The 22,013-nt window shown below is 44.5% G+C and overlaps 4 protein-coding genes and 1 long non-coding RNA gene across 5 annotated transcripts; 2 read left to right on the forward strand and 3 right to left on the reverse strand.

The window, feature by feature from the left end:
* Window positions 1–364: 364 nt before the first annotated feature.
* LOC116618813 lies at window positions 365–2,721 on the reverse strand. The gene is made up of 2 exons (XR_004296349.2): window positions 2,034–2,721; window positions 365–1,243 (listed from the first exon to the last, which is right to left on the reverse strand). It is a non-coding gene; the product is annotated as an uncharacterized LOC116618813 (long non-coding RNA).
* A 1,932-nt stretch (window positions 2,722–4,653) lies between these two features.
* On the reverse strand, window positions 4,654–6,227 carry LOC5513367 (CBY1-interacting BAR domain-containing protein 1). The gene has a single exon (XM_001633630.3). It carries the CDS (start codon window positions 6,206–6,208, stop codon window positions 5,366–5,368), a length of 843 nt encoding a protein of 280 aa, XP_001633680.2. The 5' UTR covers window positions 6,209–6,227; the 3' UTR covers window positions 4,654–5,365.
* A 250-nt stretch (window positions 6,228–6,477) lies between these two features.
* LOC5513407 (tripartite motif-containing protein 45) lies at window positions 6,478–10,336 on the forward strand. Its single transcript, XM_001633579.3, has one exon. It carries the CDS (start codon window positions 6,994–6,996, stop codon window positions 8,842–8,844), a length of 1,851 nt encoding a protein of 616 aa, XP_001633629.1. The 5' UTR covers window positions 6,478–6,993; the 3' UTR covers window positions 8,845–10,336.
* On the reverse strand, window positions 10,196–13,361 carry LOC5513408 (E3 ubiquitin-protein ligase TRIM71-like). The gene has a single exon (XM_032382923.2). It carries the CDS (start codon window positions 12,749–12,751, stop codon window positions 10,295–10,297), a length of 2,457 nt encoding a protein of 818 aa, XP_032238814.1. The 5' UTR covers window positions 12,752–13,361; the 3' UTR covers window positions 10,196–10,294.
* A 135-nt stretch (window positions 13,362–13,496) lies between these two features.
* LOC5513368 lies at window positions 13,497–20,648 on the forward strand. The gene is made up of 3 exons (XM_032382915.2): window positions 13,497–13,511; window positions 14,076–14,140; window positions 19,270–20,648. Exons 1-3 carry the CDS (start codon window positions 13,497–13,499, stop codon window positions 20,015–20,017), a joined length of 828 nt encoding a protein of 275 aa, XP_032238806.2. The 3' UTR covers window positions 20,018–20,648.
* Window positions 20,649–22,013: the final 1,365 nt, after the last annotated feature.

A 22,013-nucleotide genomic window follows, 5' to 3' on the forward strand; every position in this document is an offset into this window, starting at 1 on the left:
TTCACAAGCCCTTGTTTGTGCGCGCGCATGGCTAACTGTAGTCCAGGCCTGGGACTTTCTTTGCGCTCGACATTCTGGCTCTTTCACGCGAGCCAGAATGCCGATCGCAAAGAGAGTCCCAGGTCTGGACAAGGCTAAATGTACAGTTCTGAATAACGTATGCGCATGCGCGTGTTCTGGCGAAAACAAACACAATCTCAGTGTTGAATCGTTCGAGTAAAGAACGAAAGGCTGACTTCAGTCGCTGTTTTGACTTACTGTACAGCATTAAAACCATACTGTACAAAAGATGACAGATTTGTTTGATAATGAGGGAGTCATAAAGAAAATTTTTAATTATGGCCTTAAGTTTCGTCTAGTTTTCTTTGCATTTGCCAAGGTGAGACAGTTGGCCGTTAAAACGCCGTCATTTTAAAACAAAATGGCTGGATTAACCGCGTGGAACTAGTCTTGCGTTTTTCAGCACTGGCGGCTAACTGCGGTTCACAAGCTCGTGTTTGTGCGCGCGCAATCACTTCCCAGAAATTTACGAGGCGGGGGCGCAGTGCTTTATGGGAAGGACGTTTTTTTTTTCAATCCCCCATCTTTGCGCATCAATTTCAACATTTAGCGCCTGGGTACGAGTATGGTAATTTCCGATTACGGTAGCCACCCCCAAACCCATCGGTGCTAAAAGAATGATTGTTTCCCCGCATCGTGTAATAATCATAAGTTATTCCCTAGGTGAGATAATTTGCTTTTTACCGACGGAACAAGGCGAAAGTATCTCGGTATTTTACACTATCATTCCACAAGATGTTTTTCTTTTGTTGACATATAGATATTTTTTCTCTAAAAAAAGCAAATCATGTGGTGACAAATCCTCTTTTTTGTTCAAGTTTTAAACTAAATAAGTCCAATAACTTTATCGTTACAATTCATGCACTACAATCTTTCAACGGCGCTCCCCTCCCCACCCGGTGTGTGTAATGCTCCTCCCCGCCCCTCCCCGCTGAGAACTGAGCGACCTGTTCCTGACTGCGTAGAGCAGCCCTTGGCCATAACCGCTGACATAACCCTGCATGTAAGCTTCTCTTGTTTGTAAGTCGGGATGAGCCCGCAGTACATGCTCCAGTACTCCTTTCATGTAGCCCAGCTCGTACCCCATGACGTAACCATCCGGGACTCTCCAGTCAAGTTCCCGTATGAGGCCCTCGATTTGGTTTAGTGCTGCTTTGACAGCTTGTTCTTCGTTTGCGTTCATCTTGAAAATTTAAATAAGAACAGTACATTCATGTTTGTTTTTCCTTCTCCGACTTTTTTCCATTAGCGAAGGGAGCAAACATATCTACTTCGCTATTTTGAAGCCGCCCTTAAAACCGCTTGTAGGAAACAATATTTGCAATAAGTCTTTTTGAGTTTTTTTTTAACGTTTGTTTTTATCACGGCTCGACAAAAGTCGAAAGGTTAGGCATGTTGTAAGTTTGCTCAAGGCGCTCTATCATTACTCAGCTTATCAAAATTAAAAAAAACATTAGAGGTTTAAGAGAGACTACATTTCCAGAGACGCATTTTTAAGTACGTGTTCGAATGATTATTAGCTTCGCCGCTTAGGTCCAAAACCTTTTTCTCGTTTCATTGACCATTAATACAAAGCGTAATAACTAATTGAAAATATATCTTATTTCCTTGTTTTTCTTACTCTGTAATTTGGTGGAAACGAGTTAACTTTTCCCTAATGCATCGGAAATGCATTTGTTTTAAGCTAAGGAAACAAAAACGTCTTGTCTTTCTCGTCCATATATATTTTCTTTTAGAACTAAAATCTCCATTGAAAATTACATTTGTATAAAGGAAGCTATTTATAAGTATTTCTAATATCCAAAGGGATGCAGACCCTAAAAGCAACTGCCTTTATTTATCTCATTTATGAGGTTGTTTTGATTTAATGCTTCCCTTTTCTAATCCAAAAAATATATATACATTTATTTTAAAAAGCATTACAGTACTTGTACATTCTATCGTCAAATCACCAATCAAGCAATATCGCTCACCTTTCCTCTCTTTTCAGAAGTCCAAAGTTTTCCCACTATTCGAAATGCCCTACTTCAAGTCATCTTTTTAGAACTTGTAAACTTGGCAGTTCTACTACGAAGGAATACGTTAAATTTTTTTTACCGTGTACTGTAAACCGTTGCCAAGCGCTGTACTAACTCTTGTTTATCTTAAACGGTAATAACACAGTAGCTAGTCGTCGATATTAGCCCGTGCAAAACCATTGGCGTAGGGGCCGTGACCACAACTTAATTATTCACCAGCTTTTGTTCCAAGGCATTGATGGAAGGTCATTATAGATAACGAATAATAAAATAACGAGGTCTGACGAAGCCCACAATTCTATACCCATATATTATATACCATCACCCTGAATTTAATGACGCTGTTTCCCAAATACCAAATTTACGAAGACGCTGCTGCACATCTTTTCTCCCGATACACCATCATTCGTGTCTGCCATCTTTATTTCCCTACATTTTTTATTTTGGTCAAAATCCAAGATGGCGGTTGCGATCGATCAAGGCTGGTATTTCGCTTTTCTTTTCTTTTCTTTTTTTTTTTCTTTTTCCACCAATAAAAACACCATCAAACGCCACGTGGGCTAAACGTCAGGTATAATGCTGAACCTTAAAGTCCATATAACCTTTCAGAGTTGATAAACTTTGTCAATTCTTTATATTTTCATCTTCCAAATGGTATGTGGTTCGTATGGACCATATAAAAAACGCGTTCGCGCGAATAACTCAAATCTGTAATATTGAGGTATTTTGGTCAACCTTTGGAAAACTGAACTGAAAGGCCCGGGTCCAGTCATTTGTGACGTAGATCAACCAAATTACACAAGAAAACATATGCTCGCGCTAAACCGGTTCCCGTCTTCATGTCTTCTTAGTTATTGCTGAAGAACGTTATGTGGTTACAAAGTTTACCGTGATCTTTATATCTCAACCTGGTAGTCAAATGATTATTTAACTTCAGGAAACAAATCTGCAAAATTTAGCAGATATTTTTTAGTCTATGAATTGTTTTTGCATTGCGCGCGCGCTGCATTCGCAATCAAGAATTGCGACGCTGTTTTTGAAACCTACAACAAAACGATATTTTATTTTTTTCGCATACAATTCTCGACTTTAAATTATTCTTCGCTTCATTGTGGGTAGCATTGGAATAGAAAACAATTCACCAATATTTTGTGGTATTGCCGTCTCTGAATCTTAGATTTTCCCGCCAAAACTTGAAATTATTCACCCGATTCAATCTCCTTTCGCGCGGCCAGGAAAATTTTTAAAGATCTGTAGAAAATTAAAATTTCAATCAAATTCAATTGTCTTTTCAGAATTTGAAAGTTTATCTTTGCTTTATTTTGGCTAGATTGATATAAGTAAAAGGTTTTAAGAACTTTAAAAATACCCACAACATTCCCAAACCCCAAAAACTTTTCCAGGCAAAGTTTTCAATTCACACTCTGCCCTATTTGTATAATATCCGAATGTCCCCCTTCCCCTCCCCCCACCCTATCACGCTAGGGTTCCACCTATTTCACCCCACGTGACCAACAATGATTAGGGTCTCTTCCTCACCTTGCCCCTGTGATATGACAGGGGTGGACCCTTGTTTTGCGAGTATACCCCCCTCCTATTTCACCCCACATGACCAACAATGATTAGGGTCTCTTCCTCACCTTGCCCCTGTGATATGACAGGGGTGGACCCTTGTTGAGCGAGTATACCCCCCTCCTCTTTCACCCCACGTGACCAACAATGATTAGGGTCTCTTCCTCTCATTGCCCCTGATGTATGACAGGGGGGGGACCCTTGTTGCGCGAGTATACCCCCCTCTTTCACCCCACGTGACCAACAATGATTAGGGTCTCTTCCTCTCATTGCCCCTGATGTATGACAGGGGTGGACCCTTGTTGCGCGAGTATACCCCCTCCTCTTTCACCCCACGTGACCAACAATGATTAGGGTCTCTTCCTCTCATTGCCCCTGATGTATGACAGGGGGGGACCCTGGTGCACGAGGATGCCCCCCTCCCCCATCCCTCGACCTTGAATGGTTTGTTAGCAGTCCAGTTTTCAAGAGAGTTCTGAAGGGGTAAAACGGGAGCCGGAATTCGCCTTATTTTGGGCCGGGAAAACAGGATTAGGGTTACCGGGAACGGGAATCAACATGCTTCAACAGGGTTTTTCAAATTTCTGCTTTTTTATGCTAAAAACGTTGTAAATCTATACAAGTTTTTTTGCATTTTAAAGGCTTTTTAATAGCATCAAACTTCACACCTTGCTGCTCAGAGGACTCCACTTCCTAAGACTCCTAACCCTTTCTTCAGCCCCCCTCCCCTGTACAATACCACTGCATAACTTTCGACTTAGACGGTGTAGCGGTGGCTAATATATGCAGCTAAGCGATTGAGTGGTTTTTACCCATGCTTACATGCGGGCTTGTCGTGTAGTCGCAAAGCCGGTTGATGGCAACCTTTTGTCAAATGACTGTATACAGTACCGCCACTGGGATCTGGCGGGAAAAAAAGGCCAGGAAACGGGATTTGGACCCCCCCCAGGACCCTGTTTTAGGCTATTGGTGGCACCGTAGGCCCTGCACACAATTATGACTCTTTTGAAACAGTTTAATTTATTTTCATCTTATGCAAAATACACACACAGAAAAGGTTAGTTTATTTGTTTTGAATAAAACTATGTTTTATTTTGTTTTCCACGTTTAGAAATATGCACCTGATAAATCTTGATAAGTTTTCGGACTAAAAAAGGACATAAAGAACATATATTACTCGTCTTATTTGCATAACCACTTGTTAATGTTAATTATTATAAGCTCCCCTAGTTTACCGAGTAACAGAGTGTAGAATTAGTTATGTCAACCCTACATATCACTTTTTAATCCCTTTATAAATTATCAAAATATTTTACTGTTAATAATTAATCATCTTTTAATTGTTTCTCTTTAGACTTATACTCTACTTTTTAAAATATTATTTCATCATAGGCTTGTAAAACTGTAACTATATATGAAGCAGCACCAATTGAAAAATCAATGTTTTTGTTTTGTTCTAGAACCCTTTTGTGTATAAAGAGGCTAGCTGCTTCCGTCGTGTTAAGTTAGCAACCCTTGGAGCCAAGACAATACCGTTTTAGACACGTATACTCAGCTAATGGCTTCGTAGCTCAACAAACTACGGGGGGATATACACCGTTTTTTTACGATATTACGCTATTAAAAATGTACTCTTTTATAGCATGGAATCACCGTTTAAATAGCTAAAACAACATGAGTTAAGGTTTGCGTAAAAAGTTGCGAGGCTTTCTTTGTTACATTGTCCGGTTTAGATCAGGGTCTTCTTCTTCGAGTACATTCTCCATGTTTGGTGTGCTTGGATAGCGACCTACTGACGATAGCGCCGGAGCCGAGCCCCAAGTCGGAGGTTTTACTAGCAATGATTGGTTGAAGCTATTTATATCCTCGTCTACGCTTATACCGTTAATGCTGCGAAACGCGCGCGTATATAGCTCCAACGATCTTGCACTAACTTCCATTTCACAACGAATAAAATCGGTAAAAATAGTCTTTATATCTTTCATTTTCTGCATCTCGAATTCGTTCATTTGTTCGCGAAGAACTCGGAGTGATCGATTTGCTTCGCCAGACGCTTTTTGGAACTCGGCTTGTGCTCGTGCGATACGACTTCGGTCGCTTGATTTCGTTTGGATCTTTTCCAGTGAATTAAACGACTTCACTTCCTTAGAGCAAAGACTCGAGCTATTTTTAACGTCGTTTCTTGCCTGCTTGCATTTAGTATCATAAATACTCAACTTCTGTACCATATTTTCCTCGATTCTGTGTACTTCGGCGTCTCTATAGTCTTGTACCGCGGCCAAACACTCCGCTAAAACATGCAAACCTTCTTTCATCGATGGGGCTTCGTTCTCTGCATATGCTGCAATACTCTTGTAGAGTTCATCGCCCTTGTCTCTAAGCTTCGCCGTACCGTATGCGTAGCGTTGAAGCGAGCTAACGATCTTGGGGAAGTGGCCTTCGACTGTGGCTATGTTTTGATCGACAACTTTTGTCTGATGCTCGGTGGCTTTTAGCGAAGCTTTCAAATCCGGAAGAGACCCTGTAAAATTCCGTTCATCCCGCTGTAAATGAGCCATTGTTATGTTATAGGTCTCCCTTTTTGTGTAAGTTGGACACTAGAATTACCGTACGTTTGAATTTCGTGTTATTTACGCCGTTAGCTATGTACTGGTGACTCGATGATTCTTTTGTCTTTTGTAAGCAGTAACACATGCGTGACGTTGCGTGACCAGATCCAGGCCTTCGCGGGATTACATTACACGGAAGATCGCGTCACGCTCGCACAAGCGCAATAATTTCATCCTTCTCTCTTTTCACTTTAAAATTGTAATATTTGCGGAAATATAGGGTGCTTCTTATTATTCAAGGGTTAAGAGCGAAGAGTGAAAAAAAATGTCACCTTTTTTACCTTATTTTGTGAATATGACACTAAACCTGTTTTGTCCAAGGTGATTTTTCGTTCGATTTGGTGCGAAAAAGTTGTATTTAGACAAATAATCGTTCGTTTGTTTGTTTTCTAGATTTCATCATACAATTCTGCAATTTTATGAAAATCGTAGTTACCTGCTACGAACAACTATCAAACATGAATAATTCAAAATCGTTTATGACAGCACAACACAGGAATGAAAACGGCTGACTGAAAATTATCCAAAACAAAGAATACACTTCAATGCTAATTATTGAATCTTATTTATTAACATGAAAAAGAAGGTGCTGTTTTTTATGGTTTCATTTTTTGCCCGAAAATCCATCACGAACAGCAAAAAGTCTAGTCCCAACAAAACCACAACACAAATGAGCTCAGAGACTTTTTAAAAACAAATTTTCGTTGTCGTTCGCCGGCAGCCAAAAATCCAAGATGGCGTCTCACAGAATACAGGGTGACAAGAAACTGGAGGATCTCCCGGAAGAAATTTGGTGTCGCTATTGCAATGGAATCTTTGAGGACCCTAGATTACTCCCGTGCTTGCATTCCTTGTGTAAAAAATGCTTAAAAGATATTGAACAGGCCCAAGAGGGGGCTATTGCTTGTCCAGTGTGCTTAACGGATGTAGAATGTCATCTTGAAGAGTTGTTGCCAAACGTCCTGGCGCGAAGTAAACTCAAGGAGAGGGAAAACAGAGAGCTTGCAAAGCGTGCGGAACCTTGCGGTGGATGTGAGGCGAAACACAACATGGCGACAAGTCGGTGCATAGAGTGTGAGGAGTTTCTGTGTTACGAGTGTATACAAGCACACAAACGAGTAAAATTTACTAAAGACCATACTATTCTTTCACTTCAAGAATTGTCGGAACGGGAGAACCCTTCCAAGAGAAAACAAACAGATGAGATTTGCTGCCATATACACGAGAGTAACCCATTGAATAGATTTTGTGTTGAGTGTGACTTAGCTGTGTGTAGTTCGTGTATTAAGGAATCTCATACATCAGTAAAAAGCCATACTATTATCAACACTAAGGATGCTTTCGACACAGCAAAGGTGGAACTACGCGAAACACTTAGCAGCACGCGTAAAAAAATCCCTGTTCTTCAAAAAAGTGTTTATGAGATTATAAAAAGGTACGGCCGCGTTCAAACGAAGGCTGAGGAGATCACGTGGAAAATTCGTCAGACCTCGCGCCATTTGATTCAAGCAGTTAAGGAGCGAGAGCACCAACTATTACGAGAGTTATGCGCGCTGAGAGAACGCCGGAGCAACGGGCTTGTCAAAGAAAAGGAAACGATGGAGAGAAAACTTGTCCGTACAATAGACGGCTGTGATTTTACGGACTCGGTTCTTAAAGAGGGCAAAGAAGGGGAAGTTTTGCTCGTGAAAAAAGTTTGTACAGAGCGCCTAGAGATGTTGCAATGTGAGGATACGGAGTGCCAGCTAGATAAAGTCAAGTTGACTTTCGAACCGGAAGAGGAACCAATATTTCGCGCCATCAAACAAGGCTTTGGTAGGATACTTGTACTCAACGCGCCACCTGCTACCGGAAGTGAAGTCACTACAGGTATTGATGAGCCAGACAGACCGGTTGCTTCCGGTACGGAGGGTGACATACGTGGTAGTACCCAGTCTCTTGACGACGTTGCGGAGCCGAGAAGGCTTGGTGAGAGCGCTAAGCATGTCTCATTTAGTGAGCCTATATTGCACCTTATGGACGAAGATTTAAAAAGTTCAACTGCTGCAAAACCGGAAAAGTCACGCTCGCGGCGCTTAAGCCTGCCGATGTTCATGGGTAAGAAACCCGCACAGCCTGTTGGGAAGGCGACAAGGACTAAATTCACCTTAACCACCGCTGACCACAAAGGTCAGCGGAAAGACGTCCAAATTCAGCTCGAGTCCCCGGATGGTAGTGTAATATCTGCGCATGTGCTAGACAACAAGGATGGAACGTACACAGTGTTTTACTGTCCCCGTACCCCTGGGGAGCACAACGTGTATGTTAGTATTTCCGGAAGTGACATCAAGCATGGTCAGCGGTTGTTAAATATTTATGGTTCGTCACGTGGTATGCGGGGCGATGAGCTAGCGCTGGCGTGTAAGGTGCTCTGTCTTCTAAGGTGGCAGATAACCCCTGGACTTATACAGATGAAGAATAACAAGCCTGTTGCGAATCCAAAAATACGTTTTGATGACATTGGGGGACCCCCCTTAGAAGTGGCGACCGCTGCTTCTTCTCAGTTGTCACTAAGTTCACCACAGCCGGGAGTTTCTAGTGCGTAGCCCCTGTCCCTGCACCCCCCTGATCTCCCTTCTTTCCTGTAGCGGATCTACAGGGGGGGTTATTTTGTGCCTAGTACTTGTACCTGCACCCCCCTGATCTCCCTCCTTGCTTAGTATACATCCCAAAAGCGGATCTACCGGAGGGGGTACTTTTTTGTATCGCGAATATTTTTTTACTACCCTTTTATTTATATTTGGTGAGGTTTCAAAAGTGCACATCTTGCCTGTCGCAGAAACAGATTGAAAATTTACGCGGGTCGTTTTAAAGTATTTTTTGATCAAAACACGCAAATGTTTGCTGTGGTTTGCAATGTGTTAACGTCCCGAAGTTTCAAAATAATGAAAATTATAAAGCCAATCCCTCCTTAGCAAAAAGCTGGATCGGTCTAGCAAATAATTTATGGTATTTGTAATGTGTTCCCCTTTTTATGTGATTTAGGTAGCCCTTAGCCTTTTAGCCCTAGAAACGTTTAATGGCCTGTCATGGGTTGCAGAACGCCCAAAGATATCCCGATGCTCGCTCGGCACTTCGTGCATATCTCGTCGGCATTTCGAGCGGTCAAACCGATGACAGCTGTTGGGCAACGACTTTAAAGCCCACGTCTCTAAATAAGTGTCGCTCAATTTACACAATCAGGCAAACCAACCCCACCCCTCCTAGGCGTGAATGTAGGGGGTGGTTGACGGGTCTACACATGCAGAAAACGGCAACACAGTTTTTTTCTTAATAATAACTTTATAACTTGAGTTTTTGTCTAATTTGCTTTATTCATATTTTATTGTAATATCACGCTGTACTTACTAAAAATATTTTTCTAGGAAATATTATCATTTCTTTACAAATCAACGACTTTAACTCAACAAGCAATAGCTCCAGAGGCCTCACTATCATCAGCTTTACGTCATTTTGGTCTCTGATTTAACAGGGCCGTAGCAGGGGGTGGGGCCCTGGGGGTACATGCCCCCCCCCCCCAATATTTTGAAAAGTTATAAGGAATGGAAATGACCAGTAGGGGCGTGGCTGTGCCCCTCAATATTTTATTAATGTTTCTGTATTGTGCCCCCAATCTTATGTGGCCTGATACGGCTATGTTTGAAAGAATTCGTGAGACTCAATTCAGACTACTTTAAACTCTGTAGAACGGTAGTAGGGTGTTAGAGAATGTCTTGAAAAATAAGACTTTGTTAATAATATTTGATACAAATTCATTAATTTAATAGCTTATAAAAGACAAGTACGGTATGGGAAACGTTTTTGTTACTGGTATTTGATACAAATTCATAAGTTATTTCATAGCTTATATTAGACGAATCCAGTGTGAAAAGACGAGTAAAAACTATTTTTTTTTTCTGATTGGAACACCACACAAACGGCTTATAAGACAAAGCAAGTACATGCTTTACGAGACTTCCATATATGAACTTGACCTATACATACGAAAATCCTTTGTTACAGTTTGTCCTTCGGGAAATAAAACACCTTGACACAGTTGTTAGCAGTGTCCGCTACTGCAACCCTACCCTCTGGGGTATAGTCTATTCCTGCTGGAGAATTAAGCTGCCCATCTCCGCTTTGTTTCCCGCCAAAACGGCACACATAGCGGAAGTGATAGTTGAATACTTGCACCCGATTGGTCCGATCCGAGACAAACACGTACCCGGATGAGTCGATCGCAATGCCCGATGGGTATTGAAACTCACCGTTACCCGTCCCAGGCCTCCCAAACTTTCCAATAAATCTCCCGTCCATGTCAAAGATTTGCACTCGGTGATTACACGTGTCTGTGACGAAAATGTCGCCATCTTGATTGACAGCTACGAAAGACGGATTGTTGAATTCGCCATCTTTAGTCCCTAAGCTTCCAAACTGGGACACAAAAGATCCTGTCGAACTGAGGACCACAATTCTGTGATTTGATTGGTCTGCTGTCAGAATCTGCCCCTCCTCGTCCACAGTGACACCCAATGGGCCTTTGAGCTCCCCACCCCTGCCGATCTTAGGCCCAAAATGCCTTACCAATACTCCTTCCTCAGTGAACACCTGCACGTTGCTAGTGAGTTGGTCCGTCACAACGATGCTACCTTCGTGACTGATACAGACGCCCGCGGGAGACTGGAAGTGACCGGGCATGTTGCCATGGGTACCAAAGTGGTGGAGAACTCTCCCTCTGCCGTCGAAAATTTGAATTCTGTGATTCCCGGTGTCTGTGACGACAATAGAGCCGTTACTCCTGACTGCGACGTCAAAAGGGCCTTCAGCTTCGCCGAGACCGCTCCCTTTACTGCTGATACGCAGACAGACAGGAGTATTTTTAGTCGCGAAGTTCATGTGACCTTTCTTTACATGCACGTGATAAGGGCTCTCGTCCACGTGCTGTCCACGTGCGAGAATGGTGATCTCGTGCTCGCCGTGAATTCTGGGAGTGTAGCTCACTGTCAAAATGTGTGTTTCCTCCTGCGCGTCACTCTCTTCGCACTCCGGTGTGTGACACGTGACAGGTGATTGCGTGACGTTACACATGAGTATCACGCCATCTGGTGTCTCGATTCTAACGTCTAATTCATCTCTGGTGACGTCATTTCTGGTTGCTATGGTTAACATGGACGCTTTCCCGACGGTAGCCTCAAAGAGCCCTTCCCCGAGGGCCCTCGCAAAGCAAGCTGTAGTGCCATTCTCGATGCGCCCCGCGTTGCATAAAGACTCGAATAACGCATCTTCTTGACTGACATAATCTATTTCCGGTCCCTCCACCGCCTGAATCTCTAGCTCTGCCTCTGTCAGAGTGCGCATTCTTTCCGCAGCCACACTGCTGACAGCAGCGACCGTCAGCGCATCCGCTTCGCCCAACACGCGCTGAGTGAATCCGCATGCGCTCTCGATGTCTTCCACGTTTCTTAGCAACCGCTCACGCTGTTGCATAAGCACTGTGGTCTTAAACTCACGCATCGCTTCCAGATCGTCTAGAAGTTGGATCTCACGCTCTCGGAGAGCCCGGATATAACGCTCTGTGGAGCTGCGAATCTTGTCGGCAATGGCGTCCACATGAGTCGGTATTTCCTGCGCAGTAGCTTCTATTTCTAGTAGACTTCTGCGCATAAAGGGAAGACGCTCGCGCGCCGAGGCAAGGAGCTCGGATAACTCTTGACGAAAATCATTGGTCGCCTCCGCTAAGGGCTCAAAATCATGAGACGGTTTCTCGTGCTCGACTGCACATTCTCTACATACCAACGTGCTGCAAGTGTGACAATAAAATGCAAATTCCTCATTAGTGTGTGTGCTACATCTGCTCAAGTCCGGCGGCTGTCCGGTGGACTGCTCTTCCTCCCTGTCCGGGCCAGTCTGGCTTGCCAGGGGAGTCACGCAATGTGTCCGCGTGACTCTTACTCGGCGATGTGCGCTTGTACACTTGTCACACAAGAACTCCGCACATTGTACGCAAACCCCTGTTGCATTCGACTCGTCCTTACAATTTGCGCAAATCACAATAAAGTGTTCCTCGCTCGTGGTATTCGCATGTTTTCGCACGGTATCCCATAACGCGAAATTTGTTGGCAGACTTTCTACACTTCGTGGAATAGCGCCAAGAGAATCGCACACCGGGCAAATCAATTCTAAACAATCGTCTTCCGTCTTCCTCGCCAAACCCTCGATACAGCTCTGGCAAAAACTGTGAAGACAGTGAAGCAGTTTGGGTTTGTTAAAGCGTTGGTTGCAAACGCGACATATCAAAGCGGGGTCTTTTGAAAGTTTATTGGCGCGTTTCTCGGCGGCAGAAATGTCGTTAAGCTTCCCCGTTGAAGACCATCGTTGTATTTGTGTTATGTCGTCAAAATAATCCTCTACTGATAAACTTTCCAAGGTTTTCCATCGCTTTGTCAGACCGGAGTCCCTCTTCACGTGGCTCATCTCGCAAAAATAACGAAAAATTTGAAGCAGGCAAATTTTTCCTTTTTAAAGGAAAGTCTAAGAAACTCTTATTCTACGACCAGGCCTAAGCTGCTTAAAAATTCTTGGTTTCTTTGACGTTTTTCCAATAAATTGGGAATTCCTTGATTGCGATATCTTGATGAATGAAGCAAATAAAACCTTTGGATCCGTGACAGAATTTCTCAGGTAGGAATGTCTATTGTTCCCTTAATCGTATTATGGCTTTTTAAATCCCATAACAGCCTTGTTAGCGCCTCCAATAATCTCTTGTAATATCTGAATCTGTTCCACCTTTTCTTCAGAAACCAGTTTAAAGTTCCACTGAGACTGACGGTTTTTTTACACGGTTTTCCCCCTAGACTGCTGCAACCAGCTGACTGTGGATAGAGGATGTGGCATTGTGTTGACTATACGTAATGTGGGATGAATAAGACGATTGGAATGCATAATTAATGTGGTTACGACGCATCTATTTACAGCCATCTAAATCATTACGAAAACCCTTGGCAGGGATCCGGTATATTATATTTAATTCTCTTGTGGCTTAGGGAAGCTTTCCTGTATGCGAAACATTTCAAGAGTTTTAATGCATTATTTGAGAATTCTCCCATCAAAATATATTTTGTTTCTTTCTTTGCGGTCTTAAAAGAAAAAAAATGTTCACATGAGCGGAATCGCACGAAAAAAGCTTTTTCCGCAAATTGTGACTTTCTTGAAGTGGGTTATGGCGGTAGAAGTGGTAAGTATAGAGACAAGAGGTTAATTTTTTTTTATTTTATCGTTTTCGTGCGAAAAGACAGATTAATAGACGAAAGGAAAGCGATAAATTTCCTGTGTTTCCACGGATATAGCAGGTGGTTTTACCGAAAGTGGGGATCATTAATATGCACGCTCATCACTGTCAATAAAAGAGCTATTTATAGATACTATTAGCCCGGCAAACGTGGTTACGTGATATATGGGGTTTGTCGGAACGCTCTGTGCTCACTAGGAGACCGATAATTTGTTTCTAGAAAAATGAATTTTTTCCTCGACCTTCCACTAATCGACAAAATAGCATACCATCTCGGGGGAGGGATGGGAGGTTAGAACTGGAAAAAAAGGAGAATAAAGATTTAAATTGAAATGTAATTTACAAAAAAAAAAGTCTATAATCGATTAATGTAAAGGAAATAATGAATGGAAAACCTTGCAATAATGGATTAAATGTGTAACAAAAATGTAAAAACAATCATAGAAAATCTCCAATAAAAACTATTAAAAAAAAGAAATACCATCTCGCGTGCGGCCATTTATATTTTAGGGCCCAAAAAATCAAGTTGGCTCTAAAAGCGAGACAAAAATCGAGCAACAGAAATCCTCTAAAAGATAAAAATTAAACAAAAAAAAACGAGTAGACTCTAAAAGCGAGAATCGAGCAACTGAAATACCTGAAAAGAAAAAAAAACAAATCAGCAAAAAAAAAAATGAACACAGCTGCTCAGTGGAAAAAAACGTGCATCCAAGAAAATGGGACCCCCCCTCTGTAATATCTAATGGTGCGTCCATAACAGCATTTGCCAAATTAGGCTTCCTTGCCAAATTATGGTTCAATAAAAAAAAAACAAGCCTTTTAGATGGTGGTTCGAGAAGAACCCTGATAGCTATTATTTGAATTCATCTGTCCATACAGTATTGGCCATTGGCCATCCTTAGGTGTCCTTCACCGTCCTTAGGTGTCCTTCACCGTCCTTAGGTGTACCTAGCCGTCCTAAGGTGTACCTAGCCGTCCTTAGGTGTACCTGGCCGTCCTTAGGTGTACCTAGCCGTCCTTAGGTGTCCTTGGCCGTCCTTAGGTGTCCTTGGCCGTCCTTAGGTGTCCTTGACCGTCCTTAGGTGTCCTTCACCGTCCTTAGGTGTACCTAGCCGTCCTTAGGTGTCCTTGGCCGTCCTTAGGTGTCCTTGACCGTCCTTAGGTGTACCTGGCCGGCCTTAGGTGTACCTAGCCGTCCTTAGGTGTACCTTGCCGTCCTTAGGTGTACCTGGCCGTCCTTAGATGTCCTTGGACGTCCTTAGGTGTCCTTCACCGTCCTTAGGTGTACCTAGCCGTCCTAAGGTGTACCTAGCCGTCCTTAGGTGTACCTAGCCGTCCTAAGGTGTACCTAGCCGTCCTTAGGTGTACCTAGCCGTCCTTAGGTGTACCTAGCGGTCCTAAGGTGTACCTTGCCGTCCTTAGGTGTACCTGGCCGTCCTTAGGTGTCTTTAGGTGTACCTGGCCGTCCTTAGGTGTCTTTAGGTGTACCTGGCCGTCCTTAGGTGTACCTTGCCGTCCTTAGGTGTCCTTAGGTGTACCTAGCCGTCCTAAGGTGTACCTTGCCGTCCTTAGGTGTACCTGGCCGTCCTTAGGTGTACCTAGCCGTCCTTAGGTGTACCTTGCCGTCCTTAGGTGTACCTAGCCGTCCTTAGGTGTACCTAGCCGTCCTAAGGTGTACCTTGCCGTCCTTAGGTGTACCTGGCCGTCCTTAGGTGTACCTAGCCGTCCTTAGGTGTCCTTGGCCGTCCTTAGGTGTACCTAGCCGTCCTAAGGTGTACCTTGCCGTCCTTAGGTGTACCTGGCAGTCCTTAGGTGTACCTAGCCGTCCTAAGGTGTACCTTGCCGTCCTTAGGTGTACCTAGCAGTCCTTAGGTGTACCTAGCCGTCCTTAGGTGTCCTTGGCCGTCCTTAGGTGTACCTAGCCGTCCTAAGGTGTACCTTGCCGTCCTTAGGTGTACCTGGCCGTCCTTAGGTGTACCTAGCCGTCCTTAGGTGTACCTAGCCGTCCTTAGGTGTACCTGGCCGTCCTTAGGTGTACCTAGCCGTCCTAAGGTGTACCTTGCCGTCCTTAGGTGTACCTGGCCGTCCTTAGGTGTACCTAGCCGTCCTAAGGTGTACCTAGCCGTCCTTAGGTGTACCTAGCCGTCCTAAGGTGTACCTAGCCGTCCTTAGGTGTACCTAGCCGTCCTTAGGTGTACCTAGCCGTCCTAAGGTGTACCTTGCCGTCCTTAGGTGTACCTGGCCGTCCTTAGGTGTACCTAGCCGTCCTAAGGTGTACCTAGCCGTCCTTAGGTGTACCTAGCCGTCCTAAGGTGTACCTAGCCGTCCTTAGGTGTACCTAGCCGTCCTTAGGTGTACCTAGCCGTTCTAAGGTGTACCTTGCCGTCCTTAGGTGTACCTGGCCGTCCTTAGGTGTCTTTAGGTGTACCTGGCCGTCCTTAGGTGTCTTTAGGTGTACCTGGCCGTCCTTAGGTGTCCTTAGGTGTACCTAGCCGTCCTAAGGTGTACCTTGCCGTCCTTAGGTGTACCTGGCCGTCCTTAGGTGTTTTTAGGTGTACCTGGCCGTCCTTAGATGTCCTTGGACGTCCTTAGGTGTCCTTCACCGTCCTTAGGTGTACCTAGCCGTCCTAAGGTGTACCTAGCCGTCCTTAGGTGTACCTAGCCGTCCTAAGGTGTACCTAGCCGTCCTTAGGTGTACCTAGCCGTCCTTAGGTGTACCTAGCGGTCCTAAGGTGTACCTTGCCGTCCTTAGGTGTCTTTAGGTGTACCTGGCCGTCCTTAGGTGTCTTTAGGTGTACCTGGCCGTCCTTAGGTGTACCTTGCCGTCCTTAGGTGTCCTTAGGTGTACCTAGCCGTCCTAAGGTGTACCTTGCCGTCCTTAGGTGTACCTGGCCGTCCTTAGGTGTACCTAGCCGTCCTTAGGTGTACCTAGCCGTCCTTAGGTGTACCTGGCCGTCCTTAGGTGTACCTAGCCGTCCTAAGGTGTACCTTGCCGTCCTTAGGTGTACCTGGCCGTCCTTAGGTGTACCTAGCCGTCCTAAGGTGTACCTAGCCGTCCTTAGGTGTACCTAGCCGTCCTAAGGTGTACCTAGCCGTCCTTAGGTGTACCTAGCCGTCCTTAGGTGTACCTAGCCGTCCTAAGGTGTACCTTGCCGTCCTTAGGTGTACCTGGCCGTCCTTAGGTGTACCTAGCCGTCCTAAGGTGTACCTAGCCGTCCTTAGGTGTACCTAGCCGTCCTAAGGTGTACCTAGCCGTCCTTAGGTGTACCTAGCCGTCCTTAGGTGTACCTAGCCGTCCTAAGGTGTACCTTGCCGTCCTTAGGTGTACCTGGCCGTCCTTAGGTGTCTTTAGGTGTACCTGGCCGTCCTTAGGTGTCTTTAGGTGTACCTGGCCGTCCTTAGGTGTCCTTAGGTGTACCTAGCCGTCCTAAGGTGTACCTTGCCGTCCTTAGGTGTACCTGGCCGTCCTTAGGTGTTTTTAGGTGTACCTGGCCGTCCTTAGGTGTCCTTAGCCGTCCTTAGGTGTCCTTGGCCGTCCTTAGGTGTCCTTGGCCGTCCTTAGGTGTACCTTGACGTCCTTAGGTGTACCTTGCCGTCCTAAGGTGTACCTTGCCGTCCTTAGGTGTCTTTAGGTGTACCTGGCCGTCCTTAGGTGTCCTTAGCCGTCCTTAGGTGTCCTTGGCCGTCCTTAGGTGTCCTTGGCCGTCCTTAGGTGTACCTGGCCGTCCTTAGGTGTACCTTGCCGTCCTAAGGTGTCCTTGGCCGTCCTTAGGTGTCCTTGGCCGTCCTTTGGTGTAACTAGCCGTCTTTAGGTGTCCTTGGCCGTCCTTAGGTGTACCTTGACGTCCTTAGGTGTACCTGGCCGTTCTTAGGTGTACCTGGCCGTCCTTAGGTGTCCTTGACGTCCTTAGGTGTACCTGGCCGTTCTTAGGTGTACCTAGCCGTCCTTAGGTGTCCTTGACCGTCCTTAGGTGTCCTTGACGTCCTTAGGTGTACCTTGACGTCCTTAGGTGTCCTTGGCCGTCCTAAGGTGTACCTAGGCCGTCCTTAGATGTACCTAGCCGTCCTGAGGTGTCCTTAGCAATCCTTAGGTGTCCTTGGCCGTCCAAAGGTGTACCTTGCCGTTCTTAGGTGTCCTTGGCCGTCCTTAGGTGTACCTTGCCGTCCTTAGGTGTCCTTGGCCGTCCTTGGGTGTCCATGGCCGTCCTTAGGTGTTCTTGTCCGTCCTAAGGTGTCCTTAGCCGTCCTTAGGTGTGTCTGAATGTCCTTAGACGTACCTTGCCGTCCTTAGGTGTCCTTGGCCATCCTTAGGTGTCCTTAGCCGTCCTTTGGTGTCCTTGGGTGTCCTTGACCGTCCTTAGGACCGTCCTTAGGTGTACCTGGCCGTCCTAAGTTGTACCTTGCCGTCCTTAGGTGTACCTGGCCGTCCTTAGGTGTCCTTAGCCGTCCTTAGGTGTCATTGGCCGTCCTTAGGTGTACCTAGCCGTCCTTAGGTGTCCTTGACCGTCCTTAGGTGTACCTTGCCGTCCTTAGGTGTACCTTGGCCGTCCTTAGGTGTACCTAGCCGTCTTTAGGTGTCCTTGGCCGTCCTTAGGTGTCCTTTGCCGTCCTTAGGTGTACCTTGCCGTCCTTAGGTGTACCTGGCCGTCCTTAGCCGTCCTTGGCCGTCCTTTGGTGTCCTTGGCCGTCCTTGGGTGTCCTTGACCGTCCTTAGGTGTACCTGGCCGTCCTAAGGTGTACCTTGCCGTCCTTAGGTGTACCTGGCCGTCCTTAGGTGTACCTGGCCGTCCTTAGGTGTCTTTAGGTGTACCTGGCCGTCCTTAGGTGTCCCTAGCCGTCCTTAGGTGTCCTTAGCCGTCCTTAGGTGTCCTTGGCCGTCCTTGGGTGTCCTTGGCCGTCCTTAGGTGTACCTTGACGTCCTTAGGTGTACCTGGCCGTCCTTAGCCGTCCTTAGGTGTCCTTAGCCGTCCTGAGGTGTCCTTGGCAATCCTTAGGTGTCCTTGGCCGTCCTTAGGTGTACCTTGCCGTCCTTAGGTGTCCTTGGAGTGTACTTAGCCGTTCTTAGTGTCCTTGGCCGTCCTTAGCTGTGTCTAGCCGTCCTTAGGTGTCCTTGGCCGTCCTTGGGTGTCCATGGCCGTCCTTAGGTGTCCTTGGCCGTCCTTAGGTGTACCTAGCCGTCCTTAGGTGTATTTTGCCGTCCTAAGGTGTACCTAGCCGTCCTTAGATGTACCTAGCCGTCCTTGGGTGTCCTTGGCCGTCCTTAGGTATACCTAGCCGTCCTTAATAATTTCGCAAAGCTCGGGTTACAAGATGTCAGCTAATCTTTGAGCTCCTCAGTATTTTTTGGAAACAAAATTTTTTTGGAAAAGTTTTTTTGGAAACCATCCACAATCCTCACGAATGTGACCTGTGAATCAAGTATTTAATTCAAGAACAATTTTATAACAACCTTATCTCAAATTCGTCAGGATTTATCCAATTTTGTACCAGTTATAACCAAGATCACTAAACAGAATTTGCCAAGACCACGTGCATTATTCGAAAATGAGCAAGCCCGGCAAGCACGGAATAGATGACGATGATAGCTTCGAAACGGGTAAAGCTTCGAAACGGCTGGACACAAGATCTACCCCTAAAAATAAAGGCCTGGACCAAAGTATAAATATGAAGCTGGATTTTAATACAATCGACGAAGAAGATGAAGAATCAAGATCACCCCTGAGGCGGCCAGCAGTTTTGTCAATAGCCTGTGGCCTTTGCTTGAGGCCAAATTAGATCGCTGGATCGAGTCCTCCCTTTCGAGAAAGGTCGAGGTATTGGCCACTGAGGCAATCAACAAGTATGTCACGTCAAAAGAGTTTAAAGAATCACTTAGTGAGACCGTTGGGTTTGATCTAGCAGAATCAGCAGACGAAATCCAAATATTACGTAAGAAGACAGAAGAGCGAGGGAAGATAGCCGTGGAAGTGGACGGTAAGCTAGATGGCTTGGAACAGTATTCTAGACGTAACAACATAAGAATAGACGGCATCCCCCAGACCGAAGAAAAAGAAGATACAGATAGGCTGATAATAGAAACGATCAAAGCTAAAATCGGCATAGTGATCGCACCAGCGGACATATGGCGATCACACCGCGTGGGACATTTGAAAGGTTCTACCCCCCGGCAAATAATCTGCAAATTTGTCAGGCACAACATCAAGGCTAAAATTCTGAAAGAAAAGAAATCTTTAAGAGAAAAAAAAGACAAATTACGAGTGAACGAGGATCTAACTAAAGGCCGGTTAGATGCCATAAAAGCCATCAACTCAAAGTTGGACATCTACAAGTTATGGACAATCGACGGAACAATCCACGTACGACTAAACAAAGACAAAGACAAAGCCAAAGAAATAATACATTCTCTTCGCCAGTTGAAAGACCTACAACAGTTCATTGAAAAGTTAGTGTAAACCATCCCAGTGAAAGTAAGATCTTCTACATTTGTTTTCACGGCGACTATAACAGATTAATCCAGGATGAATCTAATAAGAATTTAGCGAGGAACTTGACATTGCAGATTTTTTTACCTCATTTTAAATATGCTCTTTATTTTAAATGATTTAATAATTCACTAAAATAATTCATATACCGGTATTTCCGTAAGACGTAGAAGTGTTGGGCTTATACCAAGCTAGCTCTGTCTATAGATGACATCAGGCAAAATTGTTAAAGTTGTTTAAATGATGTTAGTAATGAAAGCGGATCGATTTCTTGCTGCCATAATAATCAACAAGCTGGGAATTGCTCCAGAGTTTTGGACCCTGAAAATCGTAATGAACAAAACACTGATCACCTAAATTTAATGCCCTTTTCGAACCAAAATAACAATGAATTTCTTCATGAGCGAACTAGGATAGATTTTTAAATCCATCTAGACGAATTACATGTTAATCTCTTTACTCTCTATGACTAGAAGTATCTTCAAGATAGTGAAGTGCTCGGAGATTGGATTGTGAGATCACGGGCTCTAGGATAATTTTACTCCAAAGTATGGAATAATTCCTTGTTAGTGTTTAATAAACTACGCATTTCTTTCCTCTACTGGTTGTGTTTGAATTGTTTTGGCTCCTCCAGCGAGCTGTCCCTATGTGTTTGTTACGACAAACGAGTCGACCACCAGCGGTACGTTTTTTCCCATCCCCGCTTCCCAATTATTTTATTATATAGCGTATCGTCGAAAAGGGTAAAATACATTCCTTGCTACAGCTTTTGCAATCCATGCCTTCTTCTATTTGGAAATTCAGAGCCAGTTTTTCTAGCATTAAAGCTGGATCGATCGCCATTACGGGTACATTACTTCCGTAAGAGTATTAAAAGTTTGTTCTACGAATACATGAATTTATTGTTTTAGCCAGACAGCAAAATTGGTTGAAAAAACTACCATTTATATTTTCAAAAATAACAAAATGATTTTTGTAGTTGTTTGCAAGATCATTCAATTTCGATGAATTGAGAGCAGCTCTCGTCAGTAGCACTTTCAGTCTTTTTCTCAACTTTTTTTTCTTAAAGATTGCATTAGTTTCATTCTGCATTAGTTTCAGTTCTGTCAAAAGTTTTCTGACAGAACTCCTTTAGTAATTTTGCATGCAAGTATTTATTTGAGCATCCTGAACATAACAATTAAGCAGACAAATACATGAGTCTGAGGTCACAGCAGCTTTCAAAGTTGTGATTTCACTGGTGTCAATAATTGGCAATTTGTAATGAGGCTCACTGGCTCTTTGTAACAAATCTCCACCCATTTTGGGCTCAATATTATATTCCCGCCATGTCAGGCATTGGGTCAGCTGATTTTCAGGTTTGTATAGCATTGAATGGCATTTAAGTAGCATTGAACAGCATTTTTATAGCATTGTATAATTTTGTAGGCTTTTTCTTTACCCAAAGCCATACAACCATCAGGCATTGGGGTTTGGACTAATAATTAAATCCCATACGCCACCAGTCCTTAAGCATTGGGTTGATTTTACTACCCGCCGTAAATAGGTATTGGGTTGATTTGTATACCCGCCTTGATAGGCGTTGGGTTAGTTTGACAATCACTCACTCGGGCAAATAAAAACTCCAGATCGGAGGAGACTTGACCACAGGCAGCCACAAATTTCTGGGAATATTTGGCAACGCCAAAAGTCTCGTGTTTTTGTTGACAGCATCACCAGTCCCCATCGATGAATATTATCCATGCTAAATTCGCTCTGTAACTCTTGAAAACTGCAGTGAAAATGATCCCACACCAGTGAAAAATCGCTTTGAAAGCCGCGGGAACTTATACAAAGGTAATTTAGACAATTTATAGCTTGAATAAGCTTGAACTTGCCTCGCCAAGAATGAGAAGACCACGTGACGCGGAGTCCGAACAACCAAAAGTGATTTTTGGAGCATCGACTCTACTAAACTGGTGCGCAT

Source organism: Nematostella vectensis, chromosome 13, assembly GCF_932526225.1.
Source record: "Nematostella vectensis chromosome 13, jaNemVect1.1, whole genome shotgun sequence".
Lineage (NCBI taxonomy): Eukaryota > Metazoa > Cnidaria > Anthozoa > Actiniaria > Edwardsiidae > Nematostella > Nematostella vectensis.

Bases quoted from the DNA above. Each gene is read 5' to 3' on its own strand.
- LOC5513408 (XM_032382923.2), bottom strand. From the start codon at position 12,751: ATGAGCCACGTGAAGAGGGACTCCGGTCTGACAAAGCGATGGAAAACC.
- LOC5513407 (XM_001633579.3), top strand. From the start codon at position 6,994: ATGGCGTCTCACAGAATACAGGGTGACAAGAAACTGGAGGATCTCCCG.
- LOC5513367 (XM_001633630.3), bottom strand. From the start codon at position 6,208: ATGGCTCATTTACAGCGGGATGAACGGAATTTTACAGGGTCTCTTCCG.
- LOC5513368 (XM_032382915.2), top strand. The intron at 14,141-19,269 runs ATAAAAATTAAA...AAGAAGATGAAG, and splicing joins CAACAGAAATCCTCTAAAAG to AATCAAGATCACCCCTGAGG.